The 13426-nt window shown below is 37.0% G+C and overlaps 1 protein-coding gene across 1 annotated transcript in view; it reads right to left on the reverse strand.

Annotated features, from left to right (window-relative positions):
• Positions 1-9589: 9589 nt before the first annotated feature.
• Positions 9590-13426, reverse strand: part of LOC103137569 (green-sensitive opsin) — a 5225-nt gene continuing 1388 nt past the window's right edge. Inside the window, exons 3-5 of the mRNA XM_007551374.2 lie at positions 12681-12846; positions 11780-12019; positions 9590-10165 (exon numbers count right to left, since the gene is read on the reverse strand). Of these exons, the coding sequence (XP_007551436.1) occupies positions 10067-10165; positions 11780-12019; positions 12681-12846 (505 nt within the window). The 3' untranslated portion in view covers positions 9590-10066. The remainder of the gene's footprint in view (positions 10166-11779; positions 12020-12680; positions 12847-13426) is intronic.

Below are 13426 nucleotides of genomic sequence, written 5' to 3' on the forward strand. Positions count from 1 at the left end.
TATGAATTTGACTTTGTAATTTCACATCTTACTTCAGAAAGTCATCACACCATCGCTCCACAATGAATATTTTATCAGCGTTGCACTGAGAAGTAGCTTGTATAACGAGCTCAGCAGATGCATAGTTCCACCAGGTGTTTGTTTATTGCTGCTAGCTAGTCTGGAAAAAACTGAATGGGAAGCTTGGAGACTGGTGGCGCTGGGTTCACCCAGGCATTTCACACAGCTGAATGGCTGCCCTGGCAGATTAAAGGATTTCTCAAACATGCATGAAAGAATCAAGTCAACATAGGAGGTATGATTTTTTGAGGGAGTAACATTGTAACATGATGTAAAGCTCCAAAAGAGTTGATTTTACATACATTCACCTATATTACTTAATAGGTGAATGCACCGTTGTAGGCGAATGGGAGACATAAACTGCATGTCAGCATTTCAACCATTAGTTCATTGTCTATACCCGCCTTTCCCTGCAGCTGTTGCGGGAAATCTGGTGTCTATCTCCAGCGGTTATCTTGTGATAGGTGACTGATCGCCAGTCGATCACTGGACAACACAGAAGTACACAAGACAAACAATGCCAGGACTCAACTGGAGTAACAATTTTACCGCTGCTGTTTTGGGACTGTGTAAGGATGTCACAGAGGACTCATGCATATATGGGTCAAACATGCAAACTCGGAGGCGCACAGGGCAAATAACCATACATGCACACACTGACACCTAGGTACAATTCAGAATGACCAATTAACCTACATGCTTGCTTCAGCTCCAGGAGAGGAAGCCAGAACCAAGAGAGAACCCAGAAATGAAAAGAGAAATGCAGAAAGATTTAAGGCCAAGATTTGAATCCAGGGCCTTCTTACTGCAAGGCAATCATGCTACCAACTGCACCATTGTTCAGTTTTATTATTTGCTCAAATAATTTTTTTCGGGGGGAAAAAAAACAATTATGCTTTCATCTAGAGGTGAACACAAAAGCACAGACAGTTTTACCAAATGAACCCTGCACTTTACTTGCCACTTTAGCTGCCAAAGCAGTAAATTACTCAGACTCAGCGTTACCAAACTGATCTCACAGTCTCTTTTCTCATTAAACATAGGGTGACCAGGTAATAGGTGTTCTTAACCACTGGTGTGTTGATGTGAAAAACAAACTGCCCACTTCTTACAGTAAGCTTTTGATACATCATGGCAAGGCCATTGCAGGACAAGGAGATACTAAGGTTAATCCAATCAGGTCAGTGGCAGTTATAGTTTCTTCAAGCAGTGATGGAGACCGAGAGTGTGAATGGTTGGAAAAAGACCTAACATAGATCATTACTAAATGACTGTATAAATAAATACTCTTCTACAAACTTCTCACCTTAAGTGACAATCTAATGATTTTTATTTGAAAAGAAAAAGAAGGTATTGATCGCTAATTAACCAGTCAATATATTTACATGACAAATCATTCCAGCAGTCTGAAATGGTGAACCTTTGTCTTCAGCATCACATCTTCTTAGAACAGCAAATCGACCATAACTGTTCCCGTCTCTTCAAATTTCTTCATCATCATCATCATCATCATCATTGTACAGTTGCACACGTTAGTAAAATTTATGTAACATTATTTTTAACAAGTACTTACATATCTAATAAAATGTACCTATTGAACTCGTTTGACGATTGTTAATATAACACTGAAATCTGCACATTAATTCCAGTACTTGATGTACAAATGTTCAATACTTTGACTCATAAATACAATTTCTTAGATATTATCTATACATACAGGAAAATATAGCATTTTCTATTGCTTTATTACCTCTTCTGGGCATGAAATTTCTTTTGTAAATGTAATGGAAATAAGCTATGAAGTAACTAACTCAATAAGTTGCATTTCCATATAAACCAGGGATTGGTGTGACAGTTCAAATATTTCAGTTTGTGGCTTGGAGCTCTTGTAAGCCAGTGCATTCACAATTTAATGCAAAGTACTTACATGTCTCCTCTGCTGTTAAGTGGTAGAGCTATTTTTTCCTGCAACAAAAATAGTAATTACATAGTCTGGTTTCAAACACAAAGAGCGAACTGTTGCAATTAACTCTGTACTCTGGGTTAGCTGTAACATACCCCAAGGTGACGTGTAGCACAATACAGTAAGGATACTGACCATTCAGGTGCCACGTTCATCTGTTGAAAGACTTTGAGGCAAACATAACCCGAATCGAGAATGTTCAACCTTCACCGTTCAGGATGGAGACGAATTTCTGGGCAAAATGTTTTGTGCATCAGCTCCAGAACGAAAGCAAAAGACCTTGAGAAGATGCTGGTGGAAGCTGGTAAGAGAGTTTTCAACCTCGAAACAAATCTTGTCGTCCAAACCTACGTATAAATATTTGCGAGTGCAAACAGAAACAGATGTGTTGTTTTATGTTTTCAGCACCACATGACTGAATTGTTTGTTAAAACAACGGTGAGTCCATTTCAAGTAGCTGCTGACGAGCTTAATGAACTAAAGTGCTGCGATGCAAATAATGACTTTCTCATTAATGACCACTGCAGCTGCAAAGGCGGGTAAAGTTGTCTGCATTTCAGTTCTTTATTCACTTCTTAAATACTCTTTAGTCATGTTGTTGTGTTGTCAACAGGGAAATGGTCATGGTACAATAAGAGCCGATAACCTCACAATGTAAAGGTAAAAAAGCTAACTATAAAAAAAGCTGTAACTAAGGCTTAAATCCCTTTTTGTCCAATTCAGATTGATCAGAATTTATTTTTAAAGTAACTCAAAATGTCTGTTTTTCATGAAGAATTTAATCTATGTACCTGTGCTTCTACTTGTAATCTCTCTCTCAGCACGATATTTAAGGTACTCCAGTAAATATTTTGATGTTAAAAAAAAAACATGTTTTTGCATCTGACCAGCAGGGGGTGTCACTTCCCACACAACATACTCCAGAATTAGACCATCTGCTCAACAAGTCTGAACACAAACCTGAGAAATCTAAAGCTAGATCAAGATAATCCACTTATTGCAGGTGTAAGATGTGGGATGTGGGTGTAAGATGTGGGATCTTACTGGAATCCCACATGAGACAAACATTCCTTGGACTAGGTGCGGGCAACTCCAGGCCTCGATCTCCTGCAACGTTTAGAGGTGTCTCTACTTCAGCACACATGAGTCAAATAATGAGGTCGTTAGCAGGACTCTGGAGAACCTGACTGCACTTAGGAGGTGATTCGGCTGTTGGATTCAAGCGTGTTGGACCAGGGAGACGTCTAAGAGTTGCAGGACACCGGCCCTCCAGGACCAGGATTGCCTTAGACAACTTTGCTTAGTTATTTTTTGAGTATTTTACTGAGGGTTAGTCAACGTCATGTGGTGGAAACTTTTGACAATACAGAACAGGGTTGTCATAACAAGTAATCATAAATAAAATCTGAAATTTTGAAGATAATTTTTCCCCAAATCTACTTTATCTACTCAGAAGGGTGTGTACGAGGCACATCCACTAATATCATGATGTCTTTTTGAAACATGACAAACTTTAGTCAAAAATATTTCTTGTCATATTCACAATGGCAGTCAGTATAGCACTCCGTTTTAAACATGAGGATGTGGTTACAGATTGTAAATCAAAGCACTCTCCAATTAGGCTGTAAGGCAGCTTTCGTTTCGGAATCGACCTCAGCCACCCATCCTGCTTTGGTCCAACAGACTGAAGCTCCATGAAGACATGACAGGCCCATCTGGAGAGGCGATAACTTCAGCTACCAGCGATGCAACAAGTGCTTTTCTAACCTTCTAAAAGGAAAGTAGAAGCTTAGCCACATAATAACTTTAGGGGGGAAATAATTCATGGTTTTAGATCATATTCTGTGATGATGTTGCTTAAAAATAATAGTATGCCAGGCCTGAAACTGGCGTACCAAAGTAAAGCCAGAAAATGACGGCGTTTTGCCATAAATCATCTTGAGAAAATCAATAACCTCTCCATAATATGTAGATTAAATAATGACAACAAAAAACGAAAAAACTGGAGGTTTGCTCTGTCTTGCCTTCATCCATATTTGGGCTCCTTTCAATTTAAAAGGAAGAAAAACTAAAAGTCTAGTCCGCCGCTTACGTTTGTGAATTTCACCTTAGACCGACGTTGCTGGGATCAGGCACAGACGATGTGTGGAGGTTTGCTAGTTCCTAGCAAGAAGGTACGTTCAAGGAACACATGTAAACAGAAGCATTCAATTACATCTCGGAAATATCAGTACTTCAGATTAAGGCAGGAGATAGAAATAAAAATCTAGGTTCTGAATGTACTAACGAACTACAATGAAAAATGAACTCATCATAAAAAACAAAACAAATTGGGTGGGGTACCTGTGAACAATAAAATACAAACAGTAACAATATATTCATATGTGACCTGACCGTAAATTCAGTGTCTCTCACACAGAGACCTTTGCAATCACCACTCCAGTCTTTTACAACGACAAGTGTGTGTGACATGCACTCCTGCTTGCTGCAACGGGCAAAAAACGTGATACCAGGGTTCATTTGGTTGAATATTTTTATGACTACACCTATGGTAAATGCATCCAATATACCAGTAATACTTTAGGTGACTTGTTATCAACTATATATTGTACATTCACCTGGAATCACAGAGCTTTACACGTGACAGCGTAGCTCAATTAAATTTAAATCCCCGTCACTTTTAATATTCATAATCCGATTCATGTCTATTTGAACAGGCAAAAATATGCTTGAAACTTTTTTGGTTAATGTGAAATACCCAATTTATTTCTTTAGCACTGATTTTATTTTTGGAGACTTGTGAAAGAATTCTTCTTGTTCTTCTCAGCCAGCAGCAGGTGCTGCAACCAGCTCTTCCACTGCAAATGATCTATTTGTCAAGCAACAGTCACTCATATCTGCAAATTAAGAGCACAAGACTGAAGCAGCAAGGTTTCCGGAGTGCCAGCTTGACAGACAGCATCACATGAACCAACAAGAATGTTGTTTGCTTTCTGCTCTAAAATACTTTTAGACCTCATAGTTCATTTTTTTTTTTTTTTAATGGGTTTGCCTTTTCTCTATCCCTCTGTATCAGATGTGCACATTTAAATTGTATGTCTTACTGATGAGAGAGAAAGATAACAGCCTTCTACAAGCCAAAGACATTTAGGCTAATGCCAAAATCCTTTAGTTTTGCAGCTTTAGCTTTTCCAAAGTGCTCTAAAAAATAGTATTAGAAGAGAAAAGGGAAGCAGATGTGTATGACAACTTGACTGTACGGTGGAGGCATGCATCTATGTAGGAGGGTAATTGTGGTGTTAAATGTTCAGTGTGACTTAAAGATAAATCCAATTAGCAGGAGTAATAAGTCTATTAGACTGAGAACATGATAGACCATTGAGGCTCTTAAGACAGGCTTGCAGAAAGAATAAAACGAACTGTGGAAAAAAAAAAAGGAACACTTTGTTACAGTCTAGTAAAACGTAAATTAGGGTAGTAAATTTAATTGTGCTATTTTAATTTTGATCCTGTTTAGGAACATACATAACTAAGCTAAAGCACAAGAAGGATCATAGATGAATCAAAGTTTACAGCATGTAGATTTAAACTGAACTCTAAAAATAAAGAACAGAAGAGATCATTAAAATACATCTAAGCTTGTTAATAATCTGCATATATGTATCTAGAGCTGCATTTGGGCTAAAAGATCTTTTACAGTTCCAAGAAATATAGATGTGTCATTATCTAAAATTCGTGAAGAAATGGGGGAAAGTTTGAAGCATAAAGCATTTCAAAATAACACAATGTCTTTAAGTTTTGGATTTAGTCATAGTACAAAGAAAGCTTTCCTCTTTATATTTTCAATTGGTTGTCTTAACTTGTCTGTTTTTAAGATTTTACTTAACAATGGTAGAATTTCTGATATGTATTTTGCACACTTGAAGATATAGTCAAATATTTCAAACTTGATGGCTGTACACCAACATCCGAGTCTGGATGGATAGAAGGAAGGGTGGACGGACAGACGGACCAATGAGAAATGAAGTCACTGACATCTATCAGTGACAAAGATTATTATTTGTCAAATAAACGTTCTAAAGACTTTCTCTTTGTGAGTCTTTCCAGGTTTAAGTGGTATACTTGCAGGAAAGTGACGTAATGGACTTGCTTGACTGCACACTGACAAGCAAGTCCTGTTTTTTTGTTGTCCATTATGTAATGATTGATTGGCAGAGTTCCCACTCTTGGTTGCCAGTTGTGCTGTCTAAAGTTAATATTTGCTTTTGTTTCATATTCTAAATGTTTTGGCATAAATAGTGCCTTTTGCTAACAAAATGATTCATTTTGACCATGATTGTCACTGTTTAGGCATTTGTGTTAACTGTTTTGAAATTGTGGAGTTTGAGTTGACAAGTGCATCGAAGCGATCAAGAAAAAAAAAGGGTAATTTTTGTACATGTCTTTACATGCAAATGCTTGAACACGTTGTTATAATATGTCAAGAATATTTCTATAAATTTACAGTAGTCTGTTTTTCTAAATCTGTCATGAATTGGTAAATTGGTTCAGTTGAATCCTGATTTTCTCCACTGAAGGCCAATGTGTGAAACATCAGATCAACCAATGGTCAACTCATTTTTTTTAAACGGCTCAAAGGTGTATGTCATAAACTATTAACTGGCATGTATGTAGTGTATGTAACTAGAGCACAACCTGATGTTACATTTCTAACAATGTGTTGAGGAAAAAAAACTATTTTACTATTTTGTTTCATGTGAGCTGAGCAGTGTAGGTCTCACAGAGATGGCAGTGGCTAATAGAGCATTCTCCATAAAAATATTAAAAAAAAGAGGAGTAAGGAATGGTCTCACCACCAATCCTGAGGAAACTTTATGTGCTTTCACAGAACAAATAACCTGAAATTAATGAGAAAATAATAAAAAAGCACACAAGTAGCTAGTTTTCATGCTTCAATTAGTGCTACCAGTGCAGACGTTTTAACAGAAAAGTTTTTTGAGCATAGAACCAAAGACAGGTGTTTTATGCAAAAAGCAAACAAGGTTAGATCCAATAGCATGGTCACATGATGCAGAGCCAGCAACAAATTGCATCAGGTTTGGTTTAGTCAGAAGATTTCACTTAGTGAAGGTCAGAGTATACTGTGTAAAGGCTGAAATCAATTTAAATCTAGTTTGAAGGTTGAATTTAGGTTGATTTAAGTTTTTGTCTAAAAATAATGCAAAGTAGTCTCATTTGGCTAAATTGTATTCATACTTTTAAGGATTTGCAGGAGTTTGTAAAAATCCAATCATGGTTAGAAACATTTCAGCAAACAGAACATTTAAAGTTTATTAATCGTTATTTTACCCATCTACGCTGTAAATTGTAACAACATATTTATTCGAGATAGATGTGTGAATCAACTGAATTTAATCATGTTTTTTTATAGCACTCTAATTAAAGGAAGTCTATTAAAGATTTAAGTGTATTGTAAAGTCCAATTTAGAGTTTAGTTTAAAAAAGTAAGTGGATTTCACATCTTTTACTAGACCAGTAGTTAAAGTTAGTGCTTGCGTCAGATAAGCTCAGTCTTTTTAAGTAAACCTTTTCTTAATTAATTGAATCAATTTAATCAATTTAAAATATTGTGTAACATATTATGTGACACTAGGGATTGGCCAGCAAAGCATCCCATGATGCATGCTTTCAAAAGGTTCTTTACACTTCCAAAACAACCTCTGTTCCGATGTTACTTCATATTGTGCATTGTTTCATAACAGAAGTCATTTGGTGTTTTCATTAAGTGATTTCCAAAGAAAGAAGTTAAAGTGCTTAGGAAGCTCTGAGGTTGTTTGTTTTGGTTTTTAAGTAAAGAGAAAGATTGGAAATCTACAGTATAGTTAAAATTTTGCATTGGTTTCCTTAACGGTGTTATACATCATTATGAACATTAATTTCTAAAAAAAAATTCCTTATTATTCTACAAAGTAAAGAAAATATTTTTAAAATATTATATCCAAGGACGTTCATCGACGTCCTCAGATGTCCAGTCGAGGGATCCGGGTCGCGGCACCAAATTATTGTGGAGAAAAGCTATTTTACCAAGTGCTGTCAGGTGAAATCACTCAATCAGGTTTATTCATATATTGTGCACAACACAGAGAGTTTGTAGGACAACCAATAATGAAGCAGGTCTGGGTGAAAAGCTCTCTCAGGCAGAGACACCGCATGAGTTTTTATACCAAGGATAAGGAATTCAAAACAAGGGGCGAGACAGTCTGGTTCTGATGCAGCTGTAGAAATCAACTTCCAACCTTGCACATGTAACCCAAATAGTTATTTTGGTGAGAGTTCACAAGCATTTAAAATAACATGATCACCAGATGTTAACTTGTAGTAATTTTCCACCACACAATGGAAAGACAGAATTTGAAGGGGTCAACCACCATTGAGAAGAAGATGATGAAGAGGAGTGAGGCCATGTGGGAGAGGAATTAGGAGACAAACAGATGCAGAGGCAGAGATTGAGGACGTACACCAGTTTCCATCGCTCCAACATCATCAGGCAATGCTTAGCGACCCACAACAGGATGCTGCTGGACTTCCTCTCAACCTACTATTCGATCTTTTCTGACCTCATTGAGGAAATTTTGTCCTCATGGAGATAAAAAAGCATCACCAGCCACATACACAGATTGTCCTACTATGTGCCAGGGTGCAGAGGGTGATCAATTCACAGCAGATGCCTGCACAGGCTGGAAAGGCACAGAGAGATTGGTTTTACACCATATCACAAAAGAAGATATTTGTTGTGATATGAATGAGAGTTTGTGGGCCAACAGGTAGGAAAGCCAGGAAGTGTAGGAAGACTGCACTGTAATTCCTACAGCACTGCATGGACAGTTTCCTTAAGGAGATTGTCTTATGTTCCCATTTCTACTTTTTTTTGTGCTCTGAAGTGCTGTCTTTTCCTTTCTGAAACACAATGAGATGGTCTGTCAACAAATTGCAGTAAAAAGAGTAAATGCGAATCTTGTCCAATCTCTTGCCATTGATCTCCTCCCACAATTACAATTTACAAAACATGTAATCAAAACTTTAGCCAGAGTTTACAACAGAACACCCCTCAAGAGTTCACCATTATATTAACATGTCAGATTAATTCGACTGTCTTATCCATACACAGTGACACAATGACTTGTCATAGTGTTTTTAAGAGATGAATTAAGGATTTTGAGAAAGAGACTGACTTTTGCATACTAAATTATATATTTTTCCCTCAAAGCTGACACTATTTTTATAGTGTTTGAAGTTATGCCTCTCTTCTTTAATATCTGAAAGACGGTTCTTAGTTGAATAAAAATTATTAGACATTTAAATCTAAAAATATTATGCATACTATGTCAGGTCAGCCATACTGACCAGTACAAAACTGGACAAGAAAAAAAATTATTGAAAGAAAACATGTAGTTTTACTGCTGGGTATGATGCAAGTGGGAATGATCTAATTTCCAATTTACCTGCTCCTTCAATAAATTTTTTCATCTTTCAATTGCATAGACAACAAGGAAGCACAAACCAATATATCTTTTCATGCATGCATTTAATCTGTATCTCTATACTTTTTTTTTTTTTTTAGAAAATATTTACAGGCTATTACGACAGAGGCTGAAACAAATGCAAAATTTCACATTTCACAAATATACATAGGTGAATCTCACCCACTCATCATCTGAACATTTCACAAGCAGATGTTACCAACACAGTTGAGCAAGGAAACACACATCAGGCTGTGTCTCATCTTAAAGTCATTTTTTTATTTTATTTATTTATTTTTTGCTTATTTATTTGTTTTTATTGTTTTTTTATCATTTTTCCCCAGATGTAGATAATACTCATAAATGTGTGCAGCAAAACGTCACAGGCCAGTATTCAGAGATTAAAGTCCTTATGTTGCAGCAAAGTTTGCCTTGAATCGATTTCTTTATTTCCATGTCCGTAACACGCAGAATTAGGAAAACATAAGGAAGGAGGTTGTCTGAAGATATGTAGCTGTAATCATTAAGCTGCAGTGGAGACTTCCGTCTTGCTCGTTGACACTGAGGTCTCATCCTCAACCATGCCACCCATTCCAATTGTTGCCAGCATGCAGTTACGGAACTGAAATGCAAACATGAAGAAATATTTGAAACATCACTCAAGTTTTGGATCACATTTAACTATATTATTAAAATATTGTGTGTTTCTTCTCCATAGCAACAGTATTTAATCTTTTTGGAAGACACAAATGCTCTTCACTTTGAACTGTTGTTGCTGAAATGTGCTATACAAATAAACTCATCATTTTAAAATGAAATTATTACTTGACTTCATGTTAAAAAACAAAGAACAACTTATACTAAAGAATGGGGCTGTATAATTAAATTGATTCTAGAATATGTATCGATCTTTCCCCCCCTTGGAAGGTATCGATTGTTCATCTGATTTGTGACGGCGTAGCAGCAAGATTCCGCCTCCCCCAGTCTCACTTTCAACTTGTGATTAAAGAACACATTATACATAACACACCAGTTTTTAAATTGTGTCAATAGACCAAATAAAACCGGAGTTGTGCTAAAATAAGTAAACCACATTTTTCCAAATGACAGAGAAATGTCAAAAACCGGCTTTTCCGGTTATGTGAAAGAGAATGAAACGCAACATTAGATTCCTTTGCTTTTAGAAATCTCAAATCTTCAACAAATAATGATGGGCTGTATTTTGTTGCTAATAAACGAAGAAAAGTCACGCAAGTAACCATGAAAGAGAAGCGGAACGGAGTAGCGGCAAATACAGTGAGATCGCGAAATTAATGCAAAATTTGGATATTGAAACCACTGGTGGCATCCACTTCGTAATCTGTTTTTAGTTTAGTGGTTTCTGTTCTGTATAAAAAGAATCAACGCGCAGACGGCAGCGGCGCTCTGTTTTGAGCTGGAAGACGAAAAGGGGAAACCCGCAGCTGGAGTCTGGGCACAGCGAGGATTGCCATGATGACGATGGCTGATCGATCATTGCCTTCGTCGATCGATCATTTTTATTAGTAACTGACAAAGACTATCAGAGACTGAGAGTACGATGAGATTCTGGCAGTCTGAGAGGCAGGCAGCTATTCAGAGATCCAAGCAGGGGAATGGCGGAGCTGCGCAGCTGCAAGGAGTCGATCACTATGGGGTGAGGCAGAGCCACTCCCCCAGCAGCTAGCAGTAAACAGCTTACAGCCACGGCTAACTCCGGGAGCCAAGGCAGAAAAGTCTTATTCCCATAGTCCAAAAGACTTTATTTTACCTCCAACCCCAATCAGAGCCAGGTATTGTGTAGTTGATGCTTTTAATCAGTTTTCAGTTAATTAAATTAAATCCAACTGAAAACTGATTAAATTCAAGTCTATGGAACACAAAATGTCACCAAAATCACTCTGTCCCTCTAAAATCTTTCAGAAAATCATAAAAGTGTATTGAAGCGTATTGTTCGCCGAATATCGTGATATACATTGTATTGTGAGCAGAATATTGTGTATCGTATCGTGAGATTATTGTATCACGACACCCCTACTAAAGAAACACATTTTATGTTGGTCTAAAAGGACATACCACAAACTAATTATTTAACATTTCCACTGAAAAATTATAAACTGCAACTGAATTTCAAGGAAAATAAAATATGCATAGATTTTTCTGACCTTTTTTAGATACAACATTCTACACATAATCACTGTAAAAAAAAAAAACTCACCTGTTTGTTCATCAGAATGTAGATAACTGGGTTAAACAATGCTGAGCTCTTGGAGAAAAAGGCAGGAATGGCCATGGCTGTAGCTGAGAAGGCAGCTCCTTTGTTAAAGAAAATCCACGCAGCGAAGGAAGCGTACGGGACCCAAGCAAGAAGGAAGCCGACAACCATCAGGACGCACATACGCGTCACTTCCCTCTCAGCTTTCTGAGTGGAAGCCGAGTCCTGCTGCTGGGCTGCGGCCTGGAAATGAGTTCAACAGGTCATGTCAGTGTTTGACTGTTTTAGACATTTTATTATACAGTAAGATCGAGATTGCAGTTAGGAAAAAGGATGTTTGTAATTTAGATAGACGTTCCCCCTAACAGACATGACAGAGAAAGCAACAATTTTAATGTGAAGTATGAGTCATGTTTCAATTACTTGAATTTAATGAATTGCATTAGACATACAAGGCAGCTTGTGAGCTACGAACTCATGAAAGTGAGATGTTGAAATATTTAAAAGAAACTTCAAAACATTAATACCTCTGATCAGAGATAAATTGTGATTGCTTTTCTTAAATAACTTACTGTTTAGCGTTTTTCATTAACCATTGTCTTGGCATTAAATTTGAAGTTTTCATGGAACATGCCTTTCAATTTGCACCCTATGCTGTTGAAGGATCTTGAATCCAAGCATTCCAGCAATTATTTTTAAACAAATCTCAAAACAAACTGACTTAAGAGTTTGAGTAAAAATACATTTGTTCAAAAATACTGCATCATGCACATGCTTCATGCAATTTGGACTGGTTGGTGTATAAATGAATCCGTTAGCTGTCAGTTTGCAATATTCTGTAGTAACACAACATTAAAAACATGAAATTTATATTAATGACTATATTTTAAACGTCAACACTTACAGCTTTGACTGTCATCACAAGGCTCCCATATGTGAAGAAGATTGTGAAGACGGGGAAACAGAAGTGGCAGGTGAACAAGTACATCACGTAGGATTCGTTGTTGAAACCTGGGGCCAAGGTGTAATAGTCAGGTCCACAGGATACCTGAAGACCCTCAGGAATATACCTATGGACAGAAGACAAAATGTAAGCAACTGGTTGTCTCGGCTTACATTGTTCTAAGTTGGTGTTCATGTATGAACTTTCTTGGACAGAAAAGACTTGATCTTAAAATAAAAATTATTTTAAAAAGCAATTACAAGGTGCTGAGGCTAATGTGAAGTTGTGAGTGAATAAGCCATTTTTAAATCAATAGTTTAAGAATTAAAACAATGCCTAAGCTGCATTTCAGTGCGTCATCTCACTTTGGTATTTAATCAGTTTTGCCTTCCTTGTTTGTTTTGAAAGGTGAACCAGGCCTTTCTGTGAAAGTCTGAAATCTCCTCAGAAATTCACTGACTTCCTTTAGTCTCATTACAAGATAGCTAAATCCTATTATGCTGAAAACAATTACTTTTTATCTAAAATTCCTCCATTTCAGAATCACAACCTTTCCCTCTAAGGTCTTGGAGACCTTGTCTGGGACAAATATATTTTAACATGAATTCAGGTAAATAATCAATGTATTTTCCATATATATAAATATATATGTGTGTGTGTGAAGACCACAGTGGTGCCTGTGGTCATCGGGGCCCTCGGCGCCCCGA

This window comes from Poecilia formosa, unplaced genomic scaffold (genome assembly GCF_000485575.1).
Source record: "Poecilia formosa unplaced genomic scaffold, Poecilia_formosa-5.1.2 Scaffold2, whole genome shotgun sequence".
NCBI lineage: Eukaryota > Metazoa > Chordata > Actinopteri > Cyprinodontiformes > Poeciliidae > Poecilia > Poecilia formosa.